Source organism: Amia ocellicauda, chromosome 3 (assembly GCF_036373705.1).
Source record: "Amia ocellicauda isolate fAmiCal2 chromosome 3, fAmiCal2.hap1, whole genome shotgun sequence".
In the NCBI taxonomy this organism is placed as follows: domain Eukaryota; kingdom Metazoa; phylum Chordata; class Actinopteri; order Amiiformes; family Amiidae; genus Amia; species Amia ocellicauda.
The window spans coordinates 40,993,033-41,020,540 of record NC_089852.1 but is presented as its reverse complement, the minus strand read 5'-3'; the positions used below and the strand labels follow the sequence as shown (position 1 = coordinate 41,020,540).

The window sequence follows — 27,508 nt, the reverse complement described above, 5'->3', positions numbered from 1 at the left end:
CAAAGTTGGATAATAAACTAAACTGGGATATGGTATCTGCATTTCAAGATGGGATTTATTTAATAGTGTTACAGGCGTGGAAAGCACCACAGGGGATATTTAAAAAGAAAATTATATGTTGAGAACAAAACCGTTGAACGAAAAAGTGAACTACAGTACACCTTAAAATGTACTTTCCCAGCAGGGAAAAAAATATCAGTGACATATGATATACGTTCGTTTTTTGTTCCTATGTAAGCATTTAAAAGAGATTATGTCCAAGTTAAGGCTTTACTTAGAATGATGCATGCTCGTCTCTTCATCAATTATTTGTGTAATTAAATAAAATAAAAATTAAATCATGATATAGAATCTTCAACTCTTCTACATTAAACCCAAACATGTGTATTTCAGCAGAAACATGAATAATATGCAAAACTACACATATGAGTTGGGTTGCTGGGTACATGTACATTAATTAGCTTTTCAGAGCTCATCAATTTATTACAGCAGCAACCTACAGAACAGATTAAATCAAGTTACAGCAAATTACAAACAATGACTTATTTGGAAGGAAAGAAATACAAAATCAATACATTGTTTTTCAGCATCACTCCATGGTATTGCTGTTGTGCAACAGATAAGATGGAAATTACAATAAAAAATAAATAAAGTAAAAAATAATGCAATGTGTGCTCTATAAGGGATTCCTTGTGCACAGTCTCCTTAACCTTCATTTGAAAAATGAGGTCCTACTGAGATACATCATGACTTGTTTTCATATTTTCAGTGTCAAGTACACTATTTCCCATTAAACAGATTTACTCCTACACAGATTGTGAAATTAACATGCCATCCTACTTTTTGTGGGTTCTCTCCTTTTCTGGTTTATTAATCACTTGTGCCAACTATACATTTTGTGAAGGTCATTTTAATACAAAGTACCAGCAAAATGGACTCTGCAACAAGTTTAATCCTCTGCAATTAGCTTCTAAAAACAAAAGTTAAGGGGATTTATTTTTAGAATACACTATATTAAAGGTCCTGTTTCACATTTCATTCTAAGTGGCTGCAACATCAAGACGCAGTGAAAGGAAAACAGTACCAGTGAATGTATAAACAGGATATATTATATGGATAATGTCTGACATTTACACAGTGGCGTTTAAAAATAGTCAATCTTACATTTTCATTATTTTCAATTCAACTTTACATTCCACTTCATGGGAAAACATTTATTTGATTTTCATCAAGTAAATGTAGTATCAGGTAAGATTAACCTTTTCACAAATGTCCCTTTCCCTTTTACATGGGCAGAACTTATGAAATTAAAAAGTATATCATGTGTGCTTAAGAAGCAATTCATTCTCAAAACAAATGAGATTTAAATCCGAAGCAGACGTAGAGCCGTTAACGCTACCTCTGCCATTAAAATACTGGCTACAGAGAGGCTAGTCTTTATTGTGTGTGTCTGTGAATGGTAATATCAAAATTATTTATTCTCGTTCAGCGGATGAGGAGAGAGTGTCAGGGGGAATCTCGAGTGGAATTTCTCTCAAAAACGAAGAGCCCTCGGCAAAAGAGCGCTAGAGTCCCCCCTCTCATATCTGCGGACAACTGGCATTCACGTCTGCTCATTCTCCACCTCTGTGGGAGCGTCCGTCATTCCCGACTCTGATTGGCTTCCTGGGAATTCCAGCTTCTCGCATTCCAGCAGCTTCAGAGGCAAGTACTGCGAGATCTCATTGGGGTCAGTGTAGAAAGCGGGGGGAACGTGCTGCAGAAATGGAGCAGATGTCACAGACAATATTAAACAGATTTTCCCTTTTAAACAACGTTCATCAACTACAAACCTCGCAGTCCAGTGTAGCTTTTTCTTGCTGGGCTCAATTTCAATCAAACTCATAGCTCCACAATGCTTTAAAAAGTTTTGAAATCATAAACCCTTTTTAAAGTTAGAAATGTGTCATTGGGACTAGAAACCCGAACACAGACTCTACAGATATCTCAATATAAAGATGTTGTTTATATAGTTGTTCTTTTTGTTAAAAGTCTGCTTGCTTATTAACTTTTTAGATATCCATATAACTGGGTTAAAAATTGAACGTTAAATTAAATGACACTTCACTAATAATTTATTTAGTGATTCATGAACTTGATCCTTTTAACTATACCAAATCAGGAAAAATATATATATTTAATTTGTTTCTCAAGCACACTTTTGTATTTGGCAGAACACATTTGCAGCTGTGGGCTGTGCACTGCAAAACGACCTGTAGGAAGAGAAGACAATAGTCCTGCAGGTACCTGAAGGGCTGAAATCTTGCTTTCTCTGGTACTGAACTCTCTCAGCATGTAATTCTTACCCGCCTACATGTAGAAGGAAAAAAGAAAAAAAGTTCAACCAAGAATGCAAACGATATCCACCATCATAGAATCTTTTAGTTTGCTATATACATACACTACCGGTCAAAGGTTTTAGAACACCCCTGTTTTTCAATTTTTTTACAGAAATTTAAGCAGTTCAAGTCCAGTGAATAACCTGAAAGGGTAAAAGGTAAGCGGTAAAGCCAGAGGTTAAACAAAAAAGTTTAGGTTACCAAAAACTGAAAAATTATGTCAGAGAATGCTTCACATCGTTAGACAGGTGAGAGTCTCAGCTTTCATGGGATACCAAACAACACAACAGTGAAGAGTACACATGGGATGAAAGAGAACCACACGGATTTGGTGGCCTTTTAAGGGTACCAGAGGGGTTAGTCAATTTTAAGGGGTTAAATTTTGTTAAACGAACCGATTCCATGATTTATTTATTACCTCCAAATTGTTTATCTGTTCTATGCTTTAATTTCAGAGTACACTGAGACATTAAACTGCGTACATTGCATTAAAAACTGGAAAAAATTAGGAGTTCTAAAACTTTTGACCCATAGTGTATACTTTATGAATTTCAACAACTGGTACATGGGGGGAGGGGAACTCAAATCACCTGCATTGAATTTTAAATAACTTTTTTGTTAGATGGTTAAAAAAAAAAAGGTTATTCTGTTTAAATTACATTGACAGCTCAAACAGCTCAAATACTATGGCATTGTGTGAAAAGAATATCCGCTCCACCTTCATCATTCCCTGAATCTGCTCTTATATCAGTGTGTTTCCTTTGTGGGCACTTTCATCAGGCCAGAGACAATGGACTTACATCATGATAGAGCCGGGTGTCGTTCATGCGAATCAGCACCCCGTCAACCCGCAGGAAGAATCGCAGCAGGACGAAGAAGCTGGAGGGCATCACTCTCTTCACCAGAGAAAGAGACCAGATTGACTCATTATTGGTGGCTTAGACTGAGATCAGACTGAACAGGTAGTGATGTCGTGGTTGACTTACGATTTTCACGCTGATCATGGAGACGCCGTGGTCGTGCAGCTCGTCCTCAAACAGCAGCACGTCCTCGAAGAACATGATCTGCTCCCGGGCTTTCAGCTTCTCCATGTCAATGCGCTCTGTGGTGGGGGACACCTGGGAATTCACACAGAACAGGCGTGAAGCACGACGTTGTGTCCTTACTTCTCCATAAAATGCATATAATTGCATAAAATTTAAAAGTTAAATGACTGTTACCTGTAATTTTAGATCATCCCCCAGCAAAGTGCCTCTATAGTCTGTCGTATATGTCCAGTCATAACGCTTCACCACCTCTTTGCTGTGCTCTGAGTCCGCTCTGCACATTCCCATCAAAAAAAGAAGAAAGGGAAATTACTGAGAAGATGCGAAACCATTTCAAATCTGAATTCAAACAGATCAGATCAGGGTAACAGTCTCTGGTGATACTGCATGAACAAACTCTTGTCCCTGTGTTCTAATCCCTTTCTCTTACCTGCTTTCTTGCCATTCCTGAGCACAGGCCACCTTGACCGAGTCCTGCAGGTTATTAACACACCGCAGGGCATCTATTGCATTGAACTCAATCCCAAAACTGTCAGTGTGCTGTATCCTCAACACGTTGTCTCCAAACAGCATCTCAGGAAGGGAAGGCATGTGCATCTCTTCTGCTAAACTGTCAAGAGACAGTGGGGGGAAAATCAATCATCCATTGGGTTATACACTCAACACTTAGCATATATAGACAGGTGACAAATTTAAGGAAAAATCAACATAAATTGTCTCAGTAAGGTGTTGGGCACCACAAGCCGCCAGAACAGCTTCAATGCTCTTTGCACAGATTCTACGAATAATCAAAAGATATTCCCTCATTTGGGGTTTTGATGATGGTGGTGGAGAGCGCTGTCTAACACGTCCATCCAAAATCTCCCACAGGTGTTCAACTGGGTTGAGATCTGGTGACTGCAAAGGCCATAGCATATGAGTCACATCAGTGAGCCCTCGTGCCCTGTGGATGGAGGCATTGTCATCCTGGAAGAGACCACTCCCATCAGGATAGAAATGTTTCACCACAGGATAAAGGTGATCACTTTGTAATGATTTGCAGTGACCCTTCCCTCTAATGGGACAAGTGGACCCAAACCATGCCAGGAAAATGCCCCCCACAGCATAACAGAGTCTCCAGACCCCCTCACTATAGGGGTCCAGCAGTCAGGCCTGTACCGATCTCTTTGTGTCCCACACATGTACTCACCCACTTGTCAAACATATGGTGAAGGATGACTCATCTGACCAGATCACTTTTTCCACATCTCTGCACACCAGTGCCTATGGTTTTTGCACCACTGAACTCTCAAATTTGTCTTTGTAATGAGGGGTTTCTGCACTGCAGCCCTACTTTAATATCCCTCTCTGTGTTGTTCTCCACGCACTGTTCTTGCTGACAGTCTGATCACGTTCTGCATCGACAGTCTCAGGCACCTGGGAAAGAGCTGCTCTTATGTTTGTCCTTACATATCACAGTAATGCACGAGCATCACGGTCATCGAATGTGTGCTTTCAACCACAATTTCCAACCCAGTCACTTTACTCACTCTTCCTATTGAAACACTAGCCAGTTGAGCAGTCTCTGACTGAAGCTCCGGCCATTCGTGCCCCAATAATGCCCCCTCTTTCAAAGTCACTTAGATCCTTTCCTCTTGCCATCTTGATCCAACATCGAGGTCAGCCGGGCCTGCTCAGCATTTTTATACATGCCACAGAGCATGACAGGATGTTAATTGTTTAATTGTATCATGCAATACACCTGTTTGGAGGCATCTGCATTTGTTATGTTCCTCCACTCATTTATTCAGGTTTTTCTTTTAATTTGTGACCCGTCTGTATATTAAAGAATGAAGGATTCCCGAGGAGCAACACAGTTTACCCTTCATAGATAACAACCATATTGTGTACTTTCTATTTTGTCCCTTTCACTGCCTATACAGTGAGGGAAAAAAGTATTTGATCCCCTGCTGATTTTGTACGTTTGCCCACTGACAAAGAAATGATCAGTCTATAATTTTAATGGTAGGTGTATTTTAACAGTGAGAGACAGAATAACAACAACAAAATCCAGAAAAACGCATTTCAAAAAAGTTATACATTGATTTGCATGTTAATGAGGGAAATAAGTATTTGACCCCTTCGACTTAGTACTTGGTGGCAAAACCCTTGTTGGCAATCACAGAGGTCAGACGTTTCTTGTAGTTGGCCACCAGGTTTGCACACATCTCAGGAGGGATTTTGTCCCACTCCTCTATGCAGATCCTCTCCAAGTCATTAAGGTTTCGAGGCTGACGTTTGGCAACTCGAACCTTCAGCTCCCTCCACAGATTTTCTATGGGATTAAGGTCTGGAGACTGGCTAGGCCTCTCCAGGACCTTAATGTGCTTCTTCTTGAGCCACTCCTTTGTTGCCTTGGCTCTGTGTTTTGGGTCATTGTCATGCTGGAATACCCATCCACGACCCATTTTCAATGCCCTGGCTGAGGGAAGGAGGTTCTCACCCAAGATTTGACGGTACATGGCCCCGTCCATCGTCCCTTTGATGCGGTGCAGTTGTCCTGTCCCCTTAGCAGAAAAACACCCCCAAAGCATAATGTTTCCACCTCCATGTTTGACGGTGGGGATGGTGTTCTTGGGGTCATTCCTCCTCCTCCAAACACGGCGAGTTGAGTTGATGCCAAAGAGCTCGATTTTGGTCTCATCTGACCACAACACTTTCACCCATTTCTCCTCTGAATCATTTAGATGTTCTTTGGCAAACTTCAGACGGGCCTGTACATGTGCTTTCTTGAGCAGGGGGACCTTGCAGGTGCTGCAGGATTTCAGTCCATCACGGCGTAGTGTGTTACCAATTGTTTTCTTGGTGACTATGGTCCCAGCTGCCTTGAGATCATTAACAAGATCCGCCCGTGTAGTTCTGGGCTGATTCCTCACCGTTCTCATGATCATTGAAACTCCACGAGGTGAGAACTTGCATGGAGCCCCAGACCGAGGGAGACTGACAGTTATTTTGTGTTTCTTCCATTTGCGAATAATCGCACCAGCTGTTGTCACCTTCTCACCAAGCTGCTTGGCGATGGTCTTGTAGCCCATTCCAGCCTTGTGTAGGTCTACAATCTTGTCCCTGACATCCTTGGACAGCTCTTTGGTCTTGGCCATGGTGGAGAGTTTGGAATCTGATTGATTGAATGCTTCTGTGGACAGGTGTCTTATATACAGGTAACCAGCTGAGATTAGGAGCGCTCCCTTTAAGAGAGTGCTCCTAATCTCAGCTCGTTACCTGTATAAAAGACACCTGGGAGCCAGAAATCTTGCTGATTGATAGGGGATCAAATACTTATTTCCCTCATTACCATGCAAATCAATTTATAACTTTTTTGAAATGCGTTTTTCTGGATTTTGTTGTTGTTATTCTGTCTCTCACTGTTAAAATACACCTACCATTAAAATTATAGACTGATCATTTCTTTGTCAGTGGGCAAACGTACAAAATCAGCAGGGGATCAAATACTTTTTTCCCCTCACTGTATATAATGCAATTGGTCCAGTGTAAATAAAAAAAACTTCCCATGTTTATGGAGCTGTTATATAGCAGTATATAAGAATATAATTTACTTGCTATCCAATTATCATATTAAAACTAAATAAGAAATTGATTCTTACCGTTCGATGTCTTTAGATTTCATGATGTGTGTTTTCTCTGCTGTGAGTTTCCATGGTCCAAATGAGAAATTTTGCTTACTGCTTTTGAATGTGTGTGACATCATAGCTGCTAATCTTGTCAACAGAGAGTCTGACACACAAAAAAAGAGCATTGTCACACAAAAACGGGAAAAACACACACATACACACAAAACATTACACTACGAAAACTATTATCATTCATTTGTATAAGTGATGTGATGTTTTATTATTATTATTATTATTTTGGCATTAAGTACACGATATGGGTGTTTAAATATGTACTTTTCATTTAGTACAGTATCCCCTTTGACAACCCAAGAGTGTTTAGCTTGCAGACCTATACAGCATCCGCATATTATCAATATTATCACAGCACCAAATACAGTGTAACAAAGACGACCAGCCAAGATTTCACATTTTATCTTGTGAACATAGTAAGATGTGTACTGTAATCAGTGAAAATAATAACATTTATATTCATTAGAAACCATATTGATTGCCTCGCCAGTGTTGAGTTTCTTCAGATAAAACACAGAAAGTAAACTTGCTAGACAGATGCACCCACTTTTATACTTCTAGAATTGCACTTAAAAAAATAGCACTGAAAACCAAACCGACAACCGCTAACAATTCAATACGTTCATACTCCAGCTCACCATAATGCAAAACATCAACATACAATCTAACATTAAATTAATGAAACGTTTGCAAATGAAAGCGTGCAAATTAGAAATACGAAACACACGCACACGATAAATAAATACATAAATAAATAAATAAATAAATATACACCTCTTGAGTTTTTCATATAACAATTTACGTATAAAACTGATTTTCCGACAGCTTTCGCGGATGCACACATCAAATGTGCCCGGGTGGCGTCCGGCTCAGCGCGGCTTTAGTTCCGGGTGTGACAGAGACATGCTGGCTGAGGAGGCGCGCGTCGCAGAGCCTGCTGACGGACTCTGCAATTAACGCCACACGTCCTACAAACACCTGCAGCACATCTGTACTCTCGCCAATCAACACAAAACACAAAAAAAGCGCAGATATAAATAGTGACCGGATGTTTGAGCGAATCCTACCATAAAACTGGTCTGGAAGGAAACCACTCTGTGAACCATAGATAAGAAAAGCTATAGAGTGTCTTCTCCTCTTTGCTGTGGGGCTGAGTGCGCTTTCAGTCCGCCATGTTGGATGAGAATAAACCCAGAGAAAGATGAAAGAGCTGATACTAACACTAACTGGTATTAATTAATTTAGCTTAATTAAAAATGGTATACAAAGCTTAAAAAATGTACAGTTATGTTACCATTAAACCCCTGATGTCTAGTTATTTGATCTCGTAGCAGCGAAACTCGTCAATGTTAACCTACTTGTATTCATTCCCATCTCTCTCATAACTGTAATGAGCGTAAAGTCAGTAAATTTGGACACTTTGAGACAGGACAGGACTTTGAAGTTGCACGTGTAACAGTGCTCTGCAGTACTGCAGGTATCTACAGTGATATACTGATATACTGCAATAGTCAGTACGGTGGAATAATGCTGTTACAATAGGGAGCTGTTTCAATTGGGGGCTTTGGTGACTGTACAGCACAGTAGAATACATGCTACAATAGGGTGCGACAGTAGGGAACAGCCAGAAAGTGTCCTAGGGTTCAAGGCGACAGCGATGTCAGAGGAGACAGCCGTGTTGTAGGGGACAGGCTTGTCATAGGCCACAGTGTGTTGTAGTGGACAGGGTGTGTTGTAGCCAAAGTGTGATGTGTCTAAGTATCAGTTTCATATGAATGTTATGTGTGTGTGTCCACAGCCTATATGTGTATCGCTATCTGTCTTTCTCTAATTGCGTGTGTTTGTGTTTCCATAAACAAAGAAGAAGACATAATTTCACTAGGCAGGAGCATATACAAATAAAATAAGACATAGTAAGTTTAGGAGAAATTGAAAATGTATTAAATAAAATATAGAAATAAGAAATAAGAAAACACTAATAATGTTTTGTATTATTAATTTAATGTAAAGTCAACTTTTTGTAAACAATATATATATATATATATATATATATATTATATACACATACTTGTGTATATATTTACTAAAACAACACCAAAGAAACAAAAATATGAATCATACAAAATATGAGCATTATTGTTACATTAGGTGAACCTGGTACCTATGCTATGTTGGATATCTTTTGTCTCCAGAGTACTTTCACAGTAGTGGTCCTCATTTCCTGTAGTCTGATGCCATAAATGAGTGGATTGAGCAGTGGAGGGACGATGAACAACTGCAATGATATTAATTGCTGTACAGTTAATGGGACGCTGGTGCTGTCCAAACGACGGCTGATGATCTCAAAGAGAATATTCAAAGAGTAAGTCAGGAAGGATATAATGTGTGGCAGGCAGGTATTCAGAGCTTTGCTTCTTGCATCAGAGGAAGCCTTCAGACAAGCTCTCAGTATTCTCTGATAGGAGAACAATATCAGAAGCATTGGTACACATGGAAATAAAACTGTTACAAAGATCCCAAAAAGACTTTCCCTGGTTGTGTCTATGCAAGACAGCCTGACAACGGACCAGTTGTCACAGTAAACTTTCTTTACAATGTTGCCGCACAGTGGCAGGCTGGAAGTGAAACCTATGTGTATACCTAAAATGAACACTGGAAACAGCCAGGCAACAGCAATGAGTTTATTAACAGTCGCAGGTGTCATGATGGAGTGATACTGCAGTGGCAGGCAGATTGACACAAATCTGTCATACGCCATCACTGTCAATATGGTACATTCAAAAGCAGCGTAGGTGTGGATACAAAACACCTGAATTTGGCACCAGGAGCGAGAGACCACTTTCATGTCTGCCAGCAAGTTAATCAGGAGTTGTGGATAGAGAGCAACGCTCAAGTACAAACCATTGATGAACAGATTGCACAAGAATAAATACATGGGCTTGTGGAGGTTCTCATTTAGATACACAACAACGAGGAGGAACATATTAAGATAAAGAGTCAGGAAGAAGGCTAGAAGAGTGAGGAAGAAATACAGATACTTCATATTGTCCATTTCCCCGAAGCCAGTTAACAGCAGCTCTGTGACATTCGGAGGGGCGGCCATGTTCTCCTGAGTTAGAGAGGAGCTACAAACACAGAGAGGACAGCCTGAACTGCAGCCCTGCTGTTGGCTGGAAAATACAGACGAAGGGTAGCTCTGATCTCTGCTTCGAAGTACTATTGGCTCCATTGGTTTTTACTATTAATTTAATTGTAGCTCAAATGGCACTGTATGATGGTGTGGTCGATGGAATCATGCCTAGTGGATCTGTAATATTAGTGGTAAACTGTTTTCATGTTTTCTGTAATTATATCTTAATGTAAATTGGGATACATCTCTCTATAAATCTCTCTCTCTCTCTCTTATATATATATATATATATATATATATATATATATATATATATATATATTAACTTATTAGGTAAACAAGTCATTTTAATTATATTAAATTGACAAAGATTGCAAAGCTTAAATAAAGAAAAATATTGTAAATTAAATAAAGATAAAGATTATACATTGACGGTTTTGTTTTAATGGTACTTATTTCCAATTTCCAAGCCATTTTCTCAGTGAAAGGCTGAGAGAATGCTATTAAGGGGAACAAAATGAAATGCCCTGAAGTATATAAATGGTACAGTGAACTACAAGCCTTTATAAAATATTATAATGGGACTGGAAACACCAATAAGACAAGTCCACAACATAAACACAACTCTTATTCAATGCTTTTTTTCTTAGAACATAGCACACCATGCAAATCTATCAAAGACCCCAAATCCCGCATTTGTATGAGAGAGAATCGGATGTTGTCTGTTTATAGGGATGGTAAATTCAGTCCCACCCACCACCGCAACTGGCTTTTTTAAGATGCGTTTTTCCAGTCTGTAGGGAAAGCAGTTGTAGTACTATATCTGACTAGAACTAGAGCAAGTTTAAATGTGTGAACATTATACCATAAATTAGTTGTTAGTTTCGTATAATCCACAAATCTTAACAACAACGATACTAGTGAAAACATTTTAAATTATATCTCCCTAAAATATTCTGTTTTACAAATGACATATTTCTGAAGTAATCTTTTTGCTTGCTATTTTCCTTTGTGATCTGTTCACCTGTTCAATTCAAATGAATTCAGTTTCTGTGGTATGATCATGACCCGATTATATGACTTTTGAAGATTATATGACTTTTAATATGAAGGAATGATTTTCATAGGAAGTAAATCTAAAATATCATACATTCATTATATATACATACATAGTAAAATACAAGTATATCACTATCATTTCTATTTAAATTAGACACACTGCAAATATCGTCTTTCACTCTTCCCTGACTTGACAGACAATTGACATAACCTGGTCTGAAATCAACTCACCAACCTACCTCCTCCTCCTCCTCCTCCTCACGCACTGTTGAGGTGTGAGCTGCAGGGAAGGGGAGCTGATATAGGTTTGTTTGGTCCCAATCAGGGACACTTCTGATAGTGGCAGTGTCCAGGGAAGGACTTGGCACTGATTTTAAGTCACAACACTTAACAAGAGGTTAAATCACTGGGTATATGGAAGAAAAACAGCAAACAATGTTGGTACAAACAGATGAAACCCTTTCCCTGTCCCAATGGCAATAGCATCAGTTTCATGTTATATTGAACAAATAAGATGTGATTTAAACATTACTGCAATGATTAAAAATATATATATTTGCACATTTCAGACTGCATATCCAAAGTGCTGAAGCCAAATTATCAAAATAAATAACAATGAAAACAGAAACAGAAAACAATAATGTTAGCAATATTAACATTATTGTAACAGTCATACATTTCAATATGGAGAAACACAGATACAAAATAAACCATCAATTCACTGATTGATTATTCACATCTATCAATAAGATAAAATGTTTGTTGAAGGAAGCTAATGTACTAATGACTATGCAGCACCTGTGCGCTATTCCAGCTGATGCTAAATTCAATCTGCTGTGTAATTGCATGTTTATAATGCATGCACCCTCATGTAAACCAGACTTGGATGCACAATTGCCTCCAAGGCAGTTTTGTGTAGTCTTTGCATTGCTGTGCACTACCCCAATGATGACTTGAGATAAAGGCCACACAGTCTTTAGGTGACAATTTAAAAATACAACAAACATTGTAAAAACTGCCCTATGCTCCAATCTGCCATTTTAGAAAAGCTTGTTAAGGGAGATCTGCCTCAGAGATCAAATGGAGAGTCCAGTAAGTGTGTCCTCTATAACTTGCCAGGCTTTACCAGGACTGTGATCAGTGTAAAATTAGTTGGGTCAAGATTGGCCCATTTGAAACTTTTCACAAAATCTGTTAACTTTAACCATTATACATTCATATTACTTAGTTTTTATTTAAATTAAGTTTGCTAAGATGAGAAAAGGTGTACAATTGGATGTGTATCATTTCAGCACAGAGCAAATATACTATATTGTGTATAAATGCGATCAGGACAAAGTGATATGCCAAGTTAAAAATGGTGACTAGTGATGGACGTCAAACCAGAGCCTACCACAAATAAACAAAGAAAAGCAAACAGGATACTGGAAGGTCATTAAAACACCTTAATCACCTCAGGGCAACAGGGAATATGATGAAGCTCATGGCCACACTTTTATTGCAGAATAATAATCATTAACGTCCCCCACGAGAGTCTCCCATGGCTTTGTGGAGTTTAAACTCTAGACATTTATCAAACAACAGCCAATTGTTTTGTCTAGTATATATATATAAAAAAAACAACCACTGTTGAGTATAAACAACAATTAGGAAAACTTTGGCAGTCCGCAGAGTCTAATTAATGACAGCTGACTGTCTCAAAAGTGCGTTTGCAATGGATGGAATCCTGTGACACATCAAAACAAAGTGTCTGAAGCAGAATTGACCCTTGAGGGCAAAGCTTGATAACAATATCGCATTGAACATCATGAGATTTAGTACTATACATTAAAATCTTCTTAAAAGGAGTCCAGAAAAACCTAGCATTATATAGCAAGGCCTGGCTACAGGAGGCTGCAAGACAGACAGACAACTGCCCCAAGGTCAAACCCTCTGCACATGAGTAAAACAACATTGTGAATGTGATTACTGTTGAAATAATTTAGTCCACAAACAGTTACAAACACATCACAAATTCTGAATACATTAAATGTTATCTAATGGAAAGAAAAATACTCTTCAAACAAGGACTGGATATTTGACCTCCTGAGCAGTGCTGTGTGACTTGTTTCCACAGAGATCCACTTGAGGACAACTCAGCAAACCACAGGATCTCCCAGCCTCTTCAACCCAGGAGGTCTCTAACCAAAGGCCAGAGGAGTCCAAACTCCAGACATATTGTCAGGCTGTAGACCTTCTGGTTTCGGCATAGTCTACTGTTACCCACGAAGCACAAGGCTATTGTGAGAAGGTCTATCCTGTATCCAAATGTGCGCCTCATTAAGGAAGTTAAAGTGTCTCGGTTGTCCCAGAGTTGGGACTAAATTTCCACTGGATTTTTACATCGGACATTGCACGGGATGATGCTCCCCAAGTGTCGAGTAGATACAGAGCTCTAGCGCTCTCTCAGCATAGTCGGGAGGAGGGATCGACCTTTCATCAACAGAATCCAGTGAGGGACGATGTAACAGCTCTTCTGGAAAAGACAATTTCATCACGTGAGTGTGTTTAGCATGAGAGTTGTCATCTTTTAGCTTCAAGTACCTAATCCCACCATATTCCACTATTGGCACTACTTGGTGTTTGTGAAAACTGTACCAAAACCTGTAGGTGAAATATCCTGTAAAAATGTAGATAGAAGTCAACCTGGTGAAATTAATAATGAAGAGGAGAAGAAAGACAGACCCTTACTTTACATTTCCACAGCAAGTAAATACAATTATTTTAGACTTCAGAATTAGAGCAATAGTATACTTACTGAAGTTTGCCATGCAGAGTAAGTAGATTGTAAGAATTAACACAGGCAACAGCAGAAGGACTGTGATACCAGCTATTAGAGGAGCAATGTATCTCCATTCCATATCTCCTGTAAAAAAGATGTGCAGACTGATGCATTATGGACTATTGCTCACATTTATTCTACACTGTGCCATGGGTAATTATTGTGCATTAAAGCAAATTTGTTTGGTTAGTAGGTGATAATGTGTTTGTCTCCTATTTAAAAACACTATACATTTATTCAAGTACTGGAAACATATGGAGTGATTCATTGCATCAATACAATCCATTGGAGAGCAGGTTCCTAACATATTTTGGGCTGGTATAGACAAGACAATGAATCAAATGACAGTTTGTATTAATTAAAGCACCTGTAAGATGCTCTCAGATCTATATACAATTTACTTTATACTGTCCAGTATTAAAGCTTACCTGCCTTCTGATAAGATACAAGTTACATTTACATATACGCTTATTGTAATGTATAGTATAAATCTACTATTTTAGTGCCTTTTTTTATAATATATTGTGAAGTACTTTGCTTTGCTTTGATCTAATGGAATGTAGTATATAAAATTAATATATTATTATTATTAAAATTACACTTCTCAAAGCACTCCCATACAAGGAAGACTAATTAAACCTATCCACTGTTAAATGGGTTGGGTTTTATTGAATGCCGGCAGTAATTGATAAGATAACACTTTAGGGGCTGGTGCTTACCTTGCTTGTTTTCACACACAGTGATATTTGCAGTGGTTGGCGTGTTGAGGGCAGAGTGGTTGACCCAGCAGACATACAGAGCTCCTTCACACAGCACTGGACCAGACAGAGACAGGCGGCTGGTCAGAGTGAAGGAGCTGTCAGAGTTCAGCGTCACGTTTCTGTGCCGAGTGTCGTTGGTGATGGGCTGTTGGTCTCTCAACCAGAACTGCTCAATTTCCTCAGGGTAAAACCTCTCCGAAGAGCAGACCAGCACCGAAACATTGTCCTGCACCTCACAGGACACAGAAACGACCGGGGGGACTGTACATGACACAGGAAAGGAGACCTCAGCAGATCTGAAGAGAGTTAACACTGCCTCTCCATTCATACTCTGATACACAGAAATGTCTGTGGCAGCAATTAAACAAAAACACATGCCTGTCTAGACGAATATTGATAGAATAATATTAATCAGTTCATATGCACAATACCTAAATTACACAATTTGATTCAGGACATTATAAGAATCTTAATATTTGTGACATTGTCCCAATATATGAATACAATGTCCCAGGGAACCAAGTAGTGCTTACAGGACAAACAAAATGGATTCCTCATGAACTCTGTTTCACTTACCTGTCACTTTGAGAGAGATGTTTCTCTCCATTACAAATACAGAAGGAGGCGGGATAATCTTCTGCAGTTTACAGGTATAAGTGTCAGAGTCGTTTATCATGAGCTGTTTTATGGTAAAGGATAATGTTTGTGTCTCATTATTCCACAAGAAACTGATGCGTTCAGTACATCGATTTGTCCACAAGCTGCTGTTTCCAATCAACTTATAGCACAGTTTAGTCTTTCTATGTAGAGTTACAACCATTCCTTCTGTGCCGTCTGTTATCATGAAGCACTCGATGTGCACTGTGTGTCCTCGGACTGATGTGACCACACGGGGCTCCAGCCATGAGGTGGCAGATCTTTCAACTGTAGAGCAAAATACTGAAAAGCAAAGGAAGGAAAATGGAAAACTGTCAATGCAATGTGTAATATTCTATAGTTAACATGTAAGTTCAAATTCAATTGTTACAATCTGGAACAAACTCCCCAGCGATGTGGTTGAAGCTGAAAACTTGGGAACATTCAAAAATAGACTGGATAGGATCCTTGGATCACTTAATTATTAATGGACACCAAACAAGCATCATTGGTCGAATGGCCTCCTCTTGTTTGTACACTTTCTTATGTTCTTAATAATAATAATAATAATAAATAATTGGACACAATAGGTGAAATTAGAAAGTGTACAGTAATTCTTAAAACGTATTTTATTTTGTGCACCACCTGAATCTAAAGAGAGATAACCTTGGGTCACACAATATAGAGCAGAACACAGAATTCACTTTTAAAATACCCATAACCATAAAATGTTTGTTACCATTGTCTTTTCATATTTGTAATTTTTCATTAACAGTAATACATATTTAAATTTTAAATTTAAGAAAAACAAAAAATAGTTTTCTTTTTAATCCAAACATAAGAAAAGCAAGATCAAATAAATCCTCATTCGTACAGCGAAAATGCATTGCATTGACATTAAGTTTCCACCTGGGGGTACTATTTGTACAATGTCTCTTTTGAATTTCTCTAATTCCTATGAGAGTAACTGGAGTACTGGGATGAGAGAAAATAACTCCAATCACAACATCTGCCAATATACAAAGACAAAGATTAAACAAGCAAGTTAAATAATTGTTCACTAGCAGGTGTTGCTTTTGAAGCTGTAATAATTAGATAAACCCACAGCCAAAAGTAGCCATTACAGAACATACAGAACAAGAAAGCTGTGAACCGAAACTTCAGCAGTAGTTTATTTTATGATCAACATTGACCTCTCCACACAAAGATAAAAACAAATCCTTAGTTTCCCAACAGTTATCATTCTAGCTGATCACATACCTGAGACATTCAAAGTGACAAACAGCCCTGACATAAGAGTAAGTGTTATAACGGCTCATAACGAGCCATTATCTATCTATCAATTTTGTCATAGCGGTCTGTATTCATTTAGATGATGCACACATAGATGATACTGGCCGATGTGATGAGCAAATATGCCAGCAATGCTAGACTGAAGTTATGAAAACCTGACCTGGAAATGAAACCAATCCAACAAAAACTACAAAAATATAAATGACAGGGCTCTCACATTACTCCCACTTTTGCAAACTTAAATTACAACATTACATGGTTTAACACCTTATGGAGAAGAGAACACACAAACAATCTGTACAGGAAACAATCAGAGAGAGTTAGAAGGAAAAACAAACCCACAAAATTCCCACTGTCAACAGTTTAAACAGTCCTGCTGTTTCTGACCTCCAAACCATCTGTGTGTACAGAGATGCAGAGCTCGGTCAGTAAAGGAGGTTTTAGGCAATATTTTTTAATTTTACAATACCATCTCACCATTTGATGTATTTTTTTAATATATAATTTTATAGTTTTTATTTCCTATAACTTAGGTTCTGATGAACAAAAGTTTTTATTTTTATTTTTAAAAAGTTGGCTTCCTTTCACATGGAATGACCTTTTCAAATGTTTCTTATGATGAAATGCTTTAATAATCATATGTTGACAAAAATGTAAATTAAGTATTTTCTTTATATATTGACATTCAATGAGTGCTTGCCTAGCTATTGCAAAAGCAGTTTAAAGATGTTTAAAATGAATGTATTCGTAACTTGCTTCTATGTATATTGTTTCTATTTACTTGTTTATTTATAACAGAAGTTATACCAGTGTGTTATTTCTCAAGAAAACACCCAACAGAGCATTTCTGAAAGAGCTTGGGCCGAGAAGTATGAGAATATGTCAATATTTCTCAAAAATGGATGCTACACTCCTGAAATGTATTTATTTTGTTTATGCATTTTAAAGGATATCTCACCAGCATTCAAAATGAGGGCCGGCACCACAAAACCTGCATGTACCCAGAATGGCCAGAATCTCGTCAACTGGTTCTGAAAAACGGTGAGAAAAGAGAGATATTGATAATCCACTCCATCATTAAAACCAAGATCTGTGTTTTTTTTTTGTTTGTCATTGATGGCGGGTAAGGAGGTGAAAACTCTTAGATTTTTACATAAAAAAAAAAAATGTATAGTCCAATACAAGTGCCATTGCAGCTAACCCTGCCCGTGTGTAGTTTTCACACGAGTCACACAGTCTTCCAGAACCCTGAGTTTCCTAAATATGTTGGATTTATTACAGAAAAATCAAACAAACTGTAATCGGTAATGGGGCCATTGTTATATTTCTGACACCAGCAAAACACCAGCTAGCACAGGAAATGTCAGTTACCAAGTGTCAGGTTAAATGTGTGGCATAAACATAAATTAGGCTTAAAGAAATCTAGATAATTCTCACAGGGTTGTTAATTATAGTGACTATGAGAATGAACAGCCGGAAAACTCATCTCCAGTGGCCTGTGATATCACATTTAAAGTTTAATATAGAAAGTCAGTATATTCATTTTTCAAAGCCACTTTTTGAGTACCTTTCTCCTTAAAAAAACATGCAATATAACGCTTTCTATAAATTATTCTGCAAATGTTGTCAAACTGCATGCATCTTCTCTTGTACAATTCTCAAGTCAAGGGGACTGCGGCTGACTTTTTTTATTAGGAATTGAACAGTTTTACTCTAAAGGCACGAAATGCATTGCTAAACCATTGTTGAGCCCTTTCACTCTAGAAACCCAGGTTACTAGATTAAGGAAAAAAGATTTAGTCACCCCCATCTCAAAAAGCAATTAATGTTTTATACTTGCAATATTAGCATGTGACGTAACAGAGCAGAGAAAATTATGCATTCACCAACACAAATACACTCATTATTTACACATACAATTTTAGACACTGTTTATATCAATTGTCATATGTAATGGTTTAACAGATACCACGTCAAGTGTTAAATGTATGTTTCGCCATTAGCAAACCCGCAAATACACTTCTGCTATTTGGATTGTACTTGGACTCTATAATTAGGTCCCTCACGCAGTAATAACAGTCATTTATTTCAAAACAAATGTGGAAGCTAAGTTTTTTCCTTAAAAAGATCATAATAAAATCAGGTTCCACCGGATTAATGGAATAGATGCAATTGACTCGAATTACCAAAGTAATTGCAATGCCAAAGACTTTTTCTTAGCAGACTCATAAAAAATGATATTAGGGTATTGTCTTTTCAAAATAAATTGTAAAGTTGTCATCTAAAAAAAAAGCACTTGACTAATCATTTAGGATGAGGCAAACTCTACACATCTGAACAGCGCATAAGTAACTTGTGGCTTACATTAATTGAAGCACTTTCATTTATTTTATGACAAAAGTAGCAGAGACAGCAATAGCAGAAGATGTCTCACAATCTAGAGCAGATTTCACTAATGCAACAAAATGAAGACTTACCTCCTCCATCGTTACATTATGCTCTGTCTCTGCTGTGTATTCATGTACTGTGAGTTGTGAGACTGAGCTGACAAAACAGCATCTGTTAATCTGTGGCATTTACGTCGAATGGTTTCGTAGACATGTTTTTCATGTGGTTAGAATTTCCTCCCAGCAAAACGAACAGCAACATTCTATCCGCATAGCATCATTTCACTGAAAATGTGATGATTGAACAAAAAAGCAACTAGCCACAGCAGACCTGGAGGATGATTTAACCCTATATACAGACATATTCCTCTGGGTATTACAAATTCTCCTTATTTTATTCATTTCCCCACTAGCTGATATTAAACACAAGCAACAAATCTAGAAAATCCTTTCGATGACGATGATTCATTTGTTAATACAACCACTTCATTGTAGGTTGCTTGTGTTGAGCTTTAAAATAAAAGCCAAGCCTCAGTTACATGTCTCGCTAGCTATAGGGCGAACCCCTCTGCCACAACACAGTGAACTCACCCTGTGTTTAGATGCCTCGACTTCGTAGTTCACACAACGCCTCCACCTTCTCTGTGTTTCATTGCAGCTACCGCTTTAAAAAGAGTGCTTCTCCATCACTGAATCCATTGTATCCCAAGGGAAACTAAACAGTGAGAGGAGTGGAGGAAAAAATTCCTGGGGTAAGAGGTCCGAGCTCAGGCTGAACTCATTTTCGTGCCCCACCATGCTGTGACATGTTAACAGTATCCTATATTGCAAGAAGGCTTTTGGCTTTTGCTGCCGTTTTTCAAATAAAAACCAAAACCTGCCATGAGAAGCTGAAGCTGCTAGCCAATAAGATAAAACCTAACCTTGGCAGCTGAGCATTAGATTTTTAAAGACAGGGATAGAGAGAGAGGGAGAGGGAGAGATGAACCTGATATTTTGCAGTAGGCTGTAAAAATATCATAGGATGGGTATTGTTGAGTGGTTTAATTATGTAATAACCCTCACCAAAGCCTCAACAGATTTCACAGATACTGTTACATGATGCAGATGCAGCTCAAAAATCACCACATGCAAAATATTTGGAGCACAACCTTGCACAAAGGTGAACATATGATTGAATGGTAGAGAGTGGGGGAGTGGAGGTCTGAGCTTGGTGTAGAGAGTGAGCTAGTGGGCATTTCTTGATAAGTTGCAGCTGTGTGTGCGCCTGTGTTTGGTGGCCGAGAAGCCTCTTGTAGTGCGCAGGAAACTTATTTTCAAATTGAACTTTATAGATGAATAGAAAGACTGATTTCTTTATTGTCCAAGGTGAATCACACTCAAAAACAAACGGTAAGAATGTGAACACAGTTGTGTGGTTTTATAAATACTGTTGAATACAACATCATTTCCAACACCTAAGACAAATACAGTACAAGAATACTATCACAGTCAAAGTAAAAGGAGTATAGTACCATATTCATTGTCACAGCAGAACTAAGAAAAGGAGACTGTGGTGAACAGATGTGAAACAGGAAAAGAGACTAAGCATTTAAAAACATTTGCAGATCTAGTCCCTATTTCTGTGTAAGTGAGATTCTGATCTCCAGTATTTAAGTTTATCATGCCAGTTTATCATAACCAGATTATATAGCTGGAAGCAGGAAGTGTTTAACCTTCTGTGTGGATGTTATACAGTCTGCCACTCACTTGTTATACATTTAATGTCAATAAACTAAATAACTGACTAAAATAATAATGATAATAATGAAACAATTGGGAAAACAGGTTACGTCCCAAAAATGGATGAAATAATTTTTTCCTCTTTTTTCTTTTGATGAAAGACAGCAGTGAATTACACATGCTTTGCTTGGTCCTGCCACCTAAAAGAAACAGTCAGAATTTCCATTGGGTTGACAAGAAGGATCAGGTGGGCACTGATTTTGCTTCAGTGCAAATCTTCAGTGATTTCAACAATTAGATGGGAACCTATGACAGAAGACAAATGCGGGCAGCAGTGAATAGATCAACATTCGATTTCATAGGAATTATCCTTCTTAACATTGTCATTGGAATGCATAAATAATGTCATAAAGGTTTTACATGAAATAATATATACAATATGTGTAATGTACCATTCAGTAACATAACTATAATGTATTAAAGTTAGTTGACCCTCTATAAGATTCCATATAGACTCGGGTTAAAGGGAAACAGTGAAACATTTTCTTACATTTGAACTTACCTGTGTTTTATATAAATTACAAGAGTCATGCCCAGAATGCAAGGTACCACTAGAAACACATAGCGAACCGGGGCCAGCACAGTGCTAATTATACCTGTGAGGGAGTTGAAAGTGGAAAGGTAATTGAAAGTTGTTAGCATTGATCAAATACGAAATGTTGTTAACACAATAACAGTAAAATATTGCCAATTATCTGAAATAAATCCTTATTATAATTATAAATTAATATACATCTGCCACAGCCTTCTTGCATGAATCCAATGGAAAGCTGTTTATATTTTCACTGGCAGGATGGTCAAAGTTTTGATTGAATGCCGGCCTAGGAGTAAGACAGTAATTGATAAGATAACACTTTAGGGGCTGGTGCTTACCTTGCTGGTTTTCACACACAGTGATATTTGCAGTGGTTGGCGTGTTGAGGGCAGAGTGGTTGACCCAGCAGACATACAGAGCTCCTTCACACAGCACTGGACCAGACAGAGACAGGCGGCTGGTCAGAGTGAAGGAGCTGTCAGAGTTCAGCGTCACGTTTCTGTGCCGAGTGTCGTTGGTGATGGGCTGTTGGTCTCTCAACCAGAACTGCTCAATTTCCTCAGGGTAAAACCTCTCCGAAGAGCAGACCAGCACCGAAACATTGTCCTGCACCTCACAGGACACAGAAACGACCGGGGGGACTGTACATGACACAGGAAAGGAGACCTCAGCAGATCTGAAGAGAGTTAACACTGCCTCTCCATTCATACTCTGATACACAGAAATGTCTGTGGCAGCAATTAAACAAAAACACATGCCTGTCTAGACGAATATTGATAGAATAATATTAATCAGTTCATATGCACAATACCTAAATTACACAATTTGATTCAGGACATTATAAGAATCTTAATATTTGTGACATTGTCCCAATATATGAATACAATGTCCCAGGGAACCAAGTAGTGCTTACAGGACAAACAAAATGGATTCCTCATGAACTCTGTTTCACTTACCTGTCACTTTGAGAGAGATGTTTCTCTCCATTACAAATACAGAAGGAGGCGGGATAATCTTCTGCAGTTTACAGGTATAAGTGTCAGAGTCGTTTATCATGAGCTGTTTTATGGTAAAGGATAATGTTTGTGTCTCATTATTCCACAAGAAACTGATGCGTTCAGTACATTGATTTGTCCACAAGCTGCTGTTTCCAATCAACTTATAGCACAGTTCAGTCTTTCTATGTAGAGTTACAACCATTCCTTCTGTGCCGTCTGTTATCATGAAGCACTCGATGTGCACTGTGTGTCCTCGGACTGATGTGACCACACGGGGCTCCAGCCATGAGGTGGCAGATCTTTCAACTGTAGAGCAAAATACTGAAAAGCAAAGGAAGGAAAATGGAAAACTGTCAATGCAATGTGTAATATTCTATAGTTAACATGTAAGTTCAAATTCAATTGTTACAATCTGGAACAAACTCCCCAGCGATGTGGTTGAAGCTGAAAACTTGGGAACATTCAAAAATAGACTGGATAGGATCCTTGGATCACTTAATTATTAATGGACACCAAACAAGCATCATTGGTCGAATGGCCTCCTCTTGTTTGTACACTTTCTTATGTTCTTAATAATAATAATAAATAATTGGACACAATAGGTGAAATTAGAAAGTGTACAGTAATTCTTAAAACGTATTTTATTTTGTGCACCACCTGAATCTAAAGAGAGATAACCTTGGGTCACACAATATAGAGCAGAACACAGAATTCACTTTTAAAATACCCATAACCATAAAATGTTTGTTACCATTGTCTTTTCATATTTGTAATTTTTCATTAACAGTAATACATATTTAAATTTTAAATTTAAGAAAAACAAAAAATAGTTTTCTTTTAAATCCAAACATAAGAAAAGCAAGATCAAATAAATCGTCATTTGTACAGCGAAAATGCATTGCATTGACATTAAGTTTCCACCTGGGGGTACTATTTGTACAATGTCTCTTTTGAATTTCTCTAATTCCTATGAGAGTAACTGGAGTACTGGGATGAGAGAAAATAACTCCAATCACAACATCTGCCAATATACAAAGACAAAGATTAAACAAGCAAGTTAAATAATTGTTCACTAGCAGGTGTTGCTTTTGAAGCTGTAATAATTAGATAAACCCACAGCCAAAAGTAGCACTCGATGTGCACTGTGTGTCCTCGGACTGATGTGACCACACGGGGCTCCAGCCATGAGGTGGCAGATCTTTCAACTGTAGAGCAAAATACTGAAAAGCAAAGGAAGGAAAATGGTAGATCATTAATGCAATGTGGAATACGCTGTTGTCAAAATAGAAATTAAGACCTATATCACTTAATAATAAATACATATATATAACAAGCATGTGACAGGCAAGTTATTAAAGTAGGTATCAAAATAATGTAATGACAGGCCGAAACATGCTATTTGTGATCTAATGCAAGTCATTTATTGGGTGTCTGTAGCATTAATGTATCGTGCATTGTGAATGTGTAAAGCTTTTGATGGGTTTAAAAAGCTGAAAAAATGTTTTTTTCAGATAACACATTACAAATAGCTCCGTGAATCTGAATGAAGGAGGTTTTAGTAAATAATCAGAAAATACATGTATTTAAAGACCTGTGCAGTGCAGAATACGATAAAAAATATGATAACAGTTAATGTTTTAAATTTGAATAATACTGGAATAATAAACCCAAAGTGTCTTTCTTTCTATATATATATATATATATATATATATATATATATATATATATTTCTTTGGTAACTTGTGTGTGATTTTGAATGTATGTTGTTTTCTTGTTCCCTATTGTATGGGTAATCGTTTGGTCTGAGGGAGGGGTCATTGAAACAAAGGGTATTAATGCTGGATTAATTAGGTCAGTTATAGAGCTATTTACTTTACTGAAGGCATTGTCTAGGTTGTTTCTGTTTTATAACAAAAAAAAAGAATTTGCTGCCTTCTCTATAGCACCCGAGGTACAGCCTACCACAACGGCCAACATTGTATATGAACCATTAAACAACACTGAACACATACTAGCTCAAAGAATGTGATCATTGTAAAGTTTCCTGTGGATGTCATGAACCAATTATATATTTGCGCTGACAATAGAAGTCTTCAAGATAACTTTAGTAACTATTAGATGAGCGCCTGATATGTGCAGCTGCCAGTGCCTCAGACATTACAGACAATCAGACCGGTGTTATGGCAGGTTTGAAGAAGCACCCCTCACACCCTCCTGCACCAGCTTGTGGGCTGAGTAACACAGTGTGCATTGCTGGTAAAGATAACCGAGCAGGACACTGTCGCAGCAGGATGGTTGCACTGCAAATGCAGATCTTTTCACCACTGCACACGGCATGATACCTAATGCAACAATCAAATGAATCGCAATCAAAGGACGACAGTCACACAGAATCCAATTGACTTCAGCGCACTGAAGCCGGTGTCTGATATGCAGTAAGTAAAAAGCAGTTGCAGAAAAACAGGAAAATTATCCAAACTCTTTTCTATTAAAAATAATATTTCTTTGGAGGAATAATTAAATCGTATTTACTCAAGATTGTGTGCATTACAATCAGGAATTATTTTAAACCAATTCATTTTCTTGACAAATCAGGGACTGTATATTTCTTACCTTGGATAAGCAGAGTACAGACCCCATTGATCAGCCGTAAAGTCATTATGTGTGCGAAGCCTCTTCTATCATTTCAAAAACAAAGATATGTACCGTATATACAGTTAAAAAATAGTACAAAATATATTTTGCTATATAGGTACAACCAAATAACTAAAACATTAATATTTTACATGTTTAGCAGTACTGCTTTTACATATGCTTTTAATACATTTATTATTTTGAACATTTGTTTTCTACGTAATACACATTAAAACAATCAAAATCAATTGCATGTTCGACCATGTTATTTTGCATTGAACAGCACATTCATATCAACTACAAACTATTGAATAATGCACATCTATCAGCAGCTTTTTGATCAGTTAATTTTATAATTACAATTAGTGTAATTTGCTTACAATATCGGTCATTTAAAACGGAAAACAATATTTGAATTTTGAAGCACAATGATTTTAAAATTACTGTTATCCTCTCATTTTCATTCACACTAACCACACCAGTGTAATATTTTGGCTATGGAAATTGAGAAGCATTATCATTGTCTATAACTCACTACAATTGCACCGACTTCCTGGGTAGAATTATTTGAAAACAAAGCACTGTTAGGGGATTAAAGTATAAAGCAGGACATTTTTAACTTAAAATTATTAAGTATTTAATTATCCTAATACTTCCAATACTCTCTCCCCCCACCACCATTTCTCCACAAATACAACAAAAGTAACAAAACTTGCAGAAGATTTCTCACCTCTATGATCTCTGATTGTGCGAATGAGTATGTTGTCAGTGACATTACCAGAAACAGACCAGGAAGAGTGCAGCATTCAGGATAAAGGTCAGAGGAGCTGTGTACCAAAAAATAAAATAGAAAATAAAACAAAGACACAAACAAAAGACAGAGGCAAAACAATACAAATGCAATACGAAAATAAATATAAAATAGCATGCGTCTGATTTAATTAAACATATGAAACACAGAGCTTTTGAATGGCAAAGAAGAACGCTCCAAAAATGTGCACAGGAACTAGTCAGTTTCACAAAAAGCACTGCAGAAGAAGGGAGTTATTTCTCTAGAGCAGCAGTACATAGCTGGCATGCCCCCCAATTTGAACTAATTTCAGTCCACTGGAATATTTACAGTTATTGCTGAATCAGTGTTGAAAAGATCATAAATAAGTATAGTTTAATGAACAGTGGTTAAAGCTAAAACAATCATTGAATCACATTGCAGGTTGGAAATACTTTAAGAAGCAGCAACAGTAGAATGAGATGTGTACTATATCGAAAAAGTATTGGGATGAGACTCATTGCACCAATAATGGATTGAAGTATGTACGTAGCAAATTGAGGACCAAAAAACATTGGCCAAAATGGTTTAATAGAAGTATGCAAAAAAAACATGAAGAGAAAGAAAATGTTGTACAGCACATGATGAGCTGTATTTCTTTCCTTGTGGGTCTGTGTAAACAAGGTCACTTTCTCACTGGTTTTCTGTGCTATGGGACTGTGCTATAGTTCAACCCTGATACCTAGAAGAACAGGGTCTGATAAGAACCAGTTTTCTCCAGCAACTTGGTTTTGATACATCGTACAATCCCCCTTATATTAAACATTATGTATGCTTTAATTTTCCCCGGTTTGACTATATATGGGTCTTCCTGAGCAGTTGTCAGGCAGAAACCGACAGACATGTGGGCCTGTTACCTTTCTCTCCTGTCTGGTCTGCATAAAAGTGATTGTAGTTTCTAACTTCTCTAAGACTGTTCTTGAGATCACCTCTCAAACCTCTTCCTTGCAGCTGCATGTAATAAAACTGATTGGAAACATCTCTCTCCGTATTTCTACGACTCTTCAGCGCATACAAAAGGGATAGGGAGCTAAAACTAATAAAAAAAGTTGTTTTCAATACTACAACAGCACGAGGTCAATAAAGGAGGAAGTGAAACAGATAAAGGGCAAAAATGGAAGTATCTTGGAAAACGAACAAGATGTGGCAAATGTTCTAGTTGGGTATTTCACAGAGGTTTTAACTAAAGAGAAAACAGATGACATGCCACAGGTTAACAATCAGTCCAGTCAAACCCTAAGAGAGATCAGGATAAATGAGGAGGAGGTACTAAAGGGACTAGCAGAATTAAAAACCAACAAATCACCTGGGCCAGATGGTATATTTATTTATTTATAGGCCGCTAACTAAACTATTCCAAAAGACACTTAGAACAGGGGATGTGCCAACTAACTGGAAGACGGCAAATGTCATACCAATCCACAAGAAAGGGGACAAAACTGAGCCAGGAAATTACAGACCAATCAGTCTCACCTGCATCAGCTGTAAAATGTTGGAAAAAATGATTAGACAGAAAATAGAGGAGCATCTTAATGA

The 27,508-nt window shown here is 37.7% G+C and overlaps 2 protein-coding genes across 3 annotated transcripts; both read right to left on the bottom strand.

Annotated features, from left to right (window-relative positions):
• Positions 1-449: 449 nt before the first annotated feature.
• tiprl (TIP41, TOR signaling pathway regulator-like (S. cerevisiae)) lies at positions 450-8,076 on the bottom strand. The gene is made up of 8 exons (XM_066699483.1): positions 7,882-8,076; positions 7,069-7,198; positions 3,855-4,034; positions 3,599-3,698; positions 3,365-3,496; positions 3,179-3,274; positions 2,287-2,349; positions 450-1,756 (listed from the first exon to the last, which is right to left on the bottom strand). The coding sequence occupies exons 1-8, from the start codon at positions 7,949-7,951 to the stop codon at positions 1,604-1,606; spliced, it is 924 nt and encodes a 307-aa protein (XP_066555580.1). The 5' UTR covers positions 7,952-8,076; the 3' UTR covers positions 450-1,603.
• A 2,691-nt stretch (positions 8,077-10,767) lies between these two features.
• Positions 10,768-27,301, bottom strand: LOC136746750 (uncharacterized). 2 transcript variants are annotated; one of them, XR_010816421.1, is made up of 8 exons: positions 25,874-27,301; positions 25,123-25,187; positions 23,627-23,729; positions 22,468-22,830; positions 21,850-22,152; positions 21,479-21,572; positions 19,786-21,222; positions 17,766-17,838 (listed from the first exon to the last, which is right to left on the bottom strand). XR_010816421.1 is itself a non-coding variant. In XM_066699478.1 (6 exons), the coding sequence occupies exons 1-6, from the start codon at positions 19,381-19,383 to the stop codon at positions 13,675-13,677; spliced, it is 1,083 nt and encodes a 360-aa protein (XP_066555575.1). In that variant the 5' UTR covers positions 19,384-19,647; the 3' UTR covers positions 10,768-13,674. The 2 variants fall into 2 exon arrangements, 1 of the variants encoding a protein (XP_066555575.1); XM_066699478.1 differs by lacking the exons at positions 19,786-21,222; positions 21,479-21,572; positions 21,850-22,152; ... (2 more) ...; positions 25,123-25,187; positions 25,874-27,301 and adding exons at positions 10,768-13,811; positions 14,094-14,201; positions 14,837-15,139; positions 15,455-15,817; positions 19,285-19,647.
• Between the last annotated feature and the right edge of the window lie 207 nt (positions 27,302-27,508).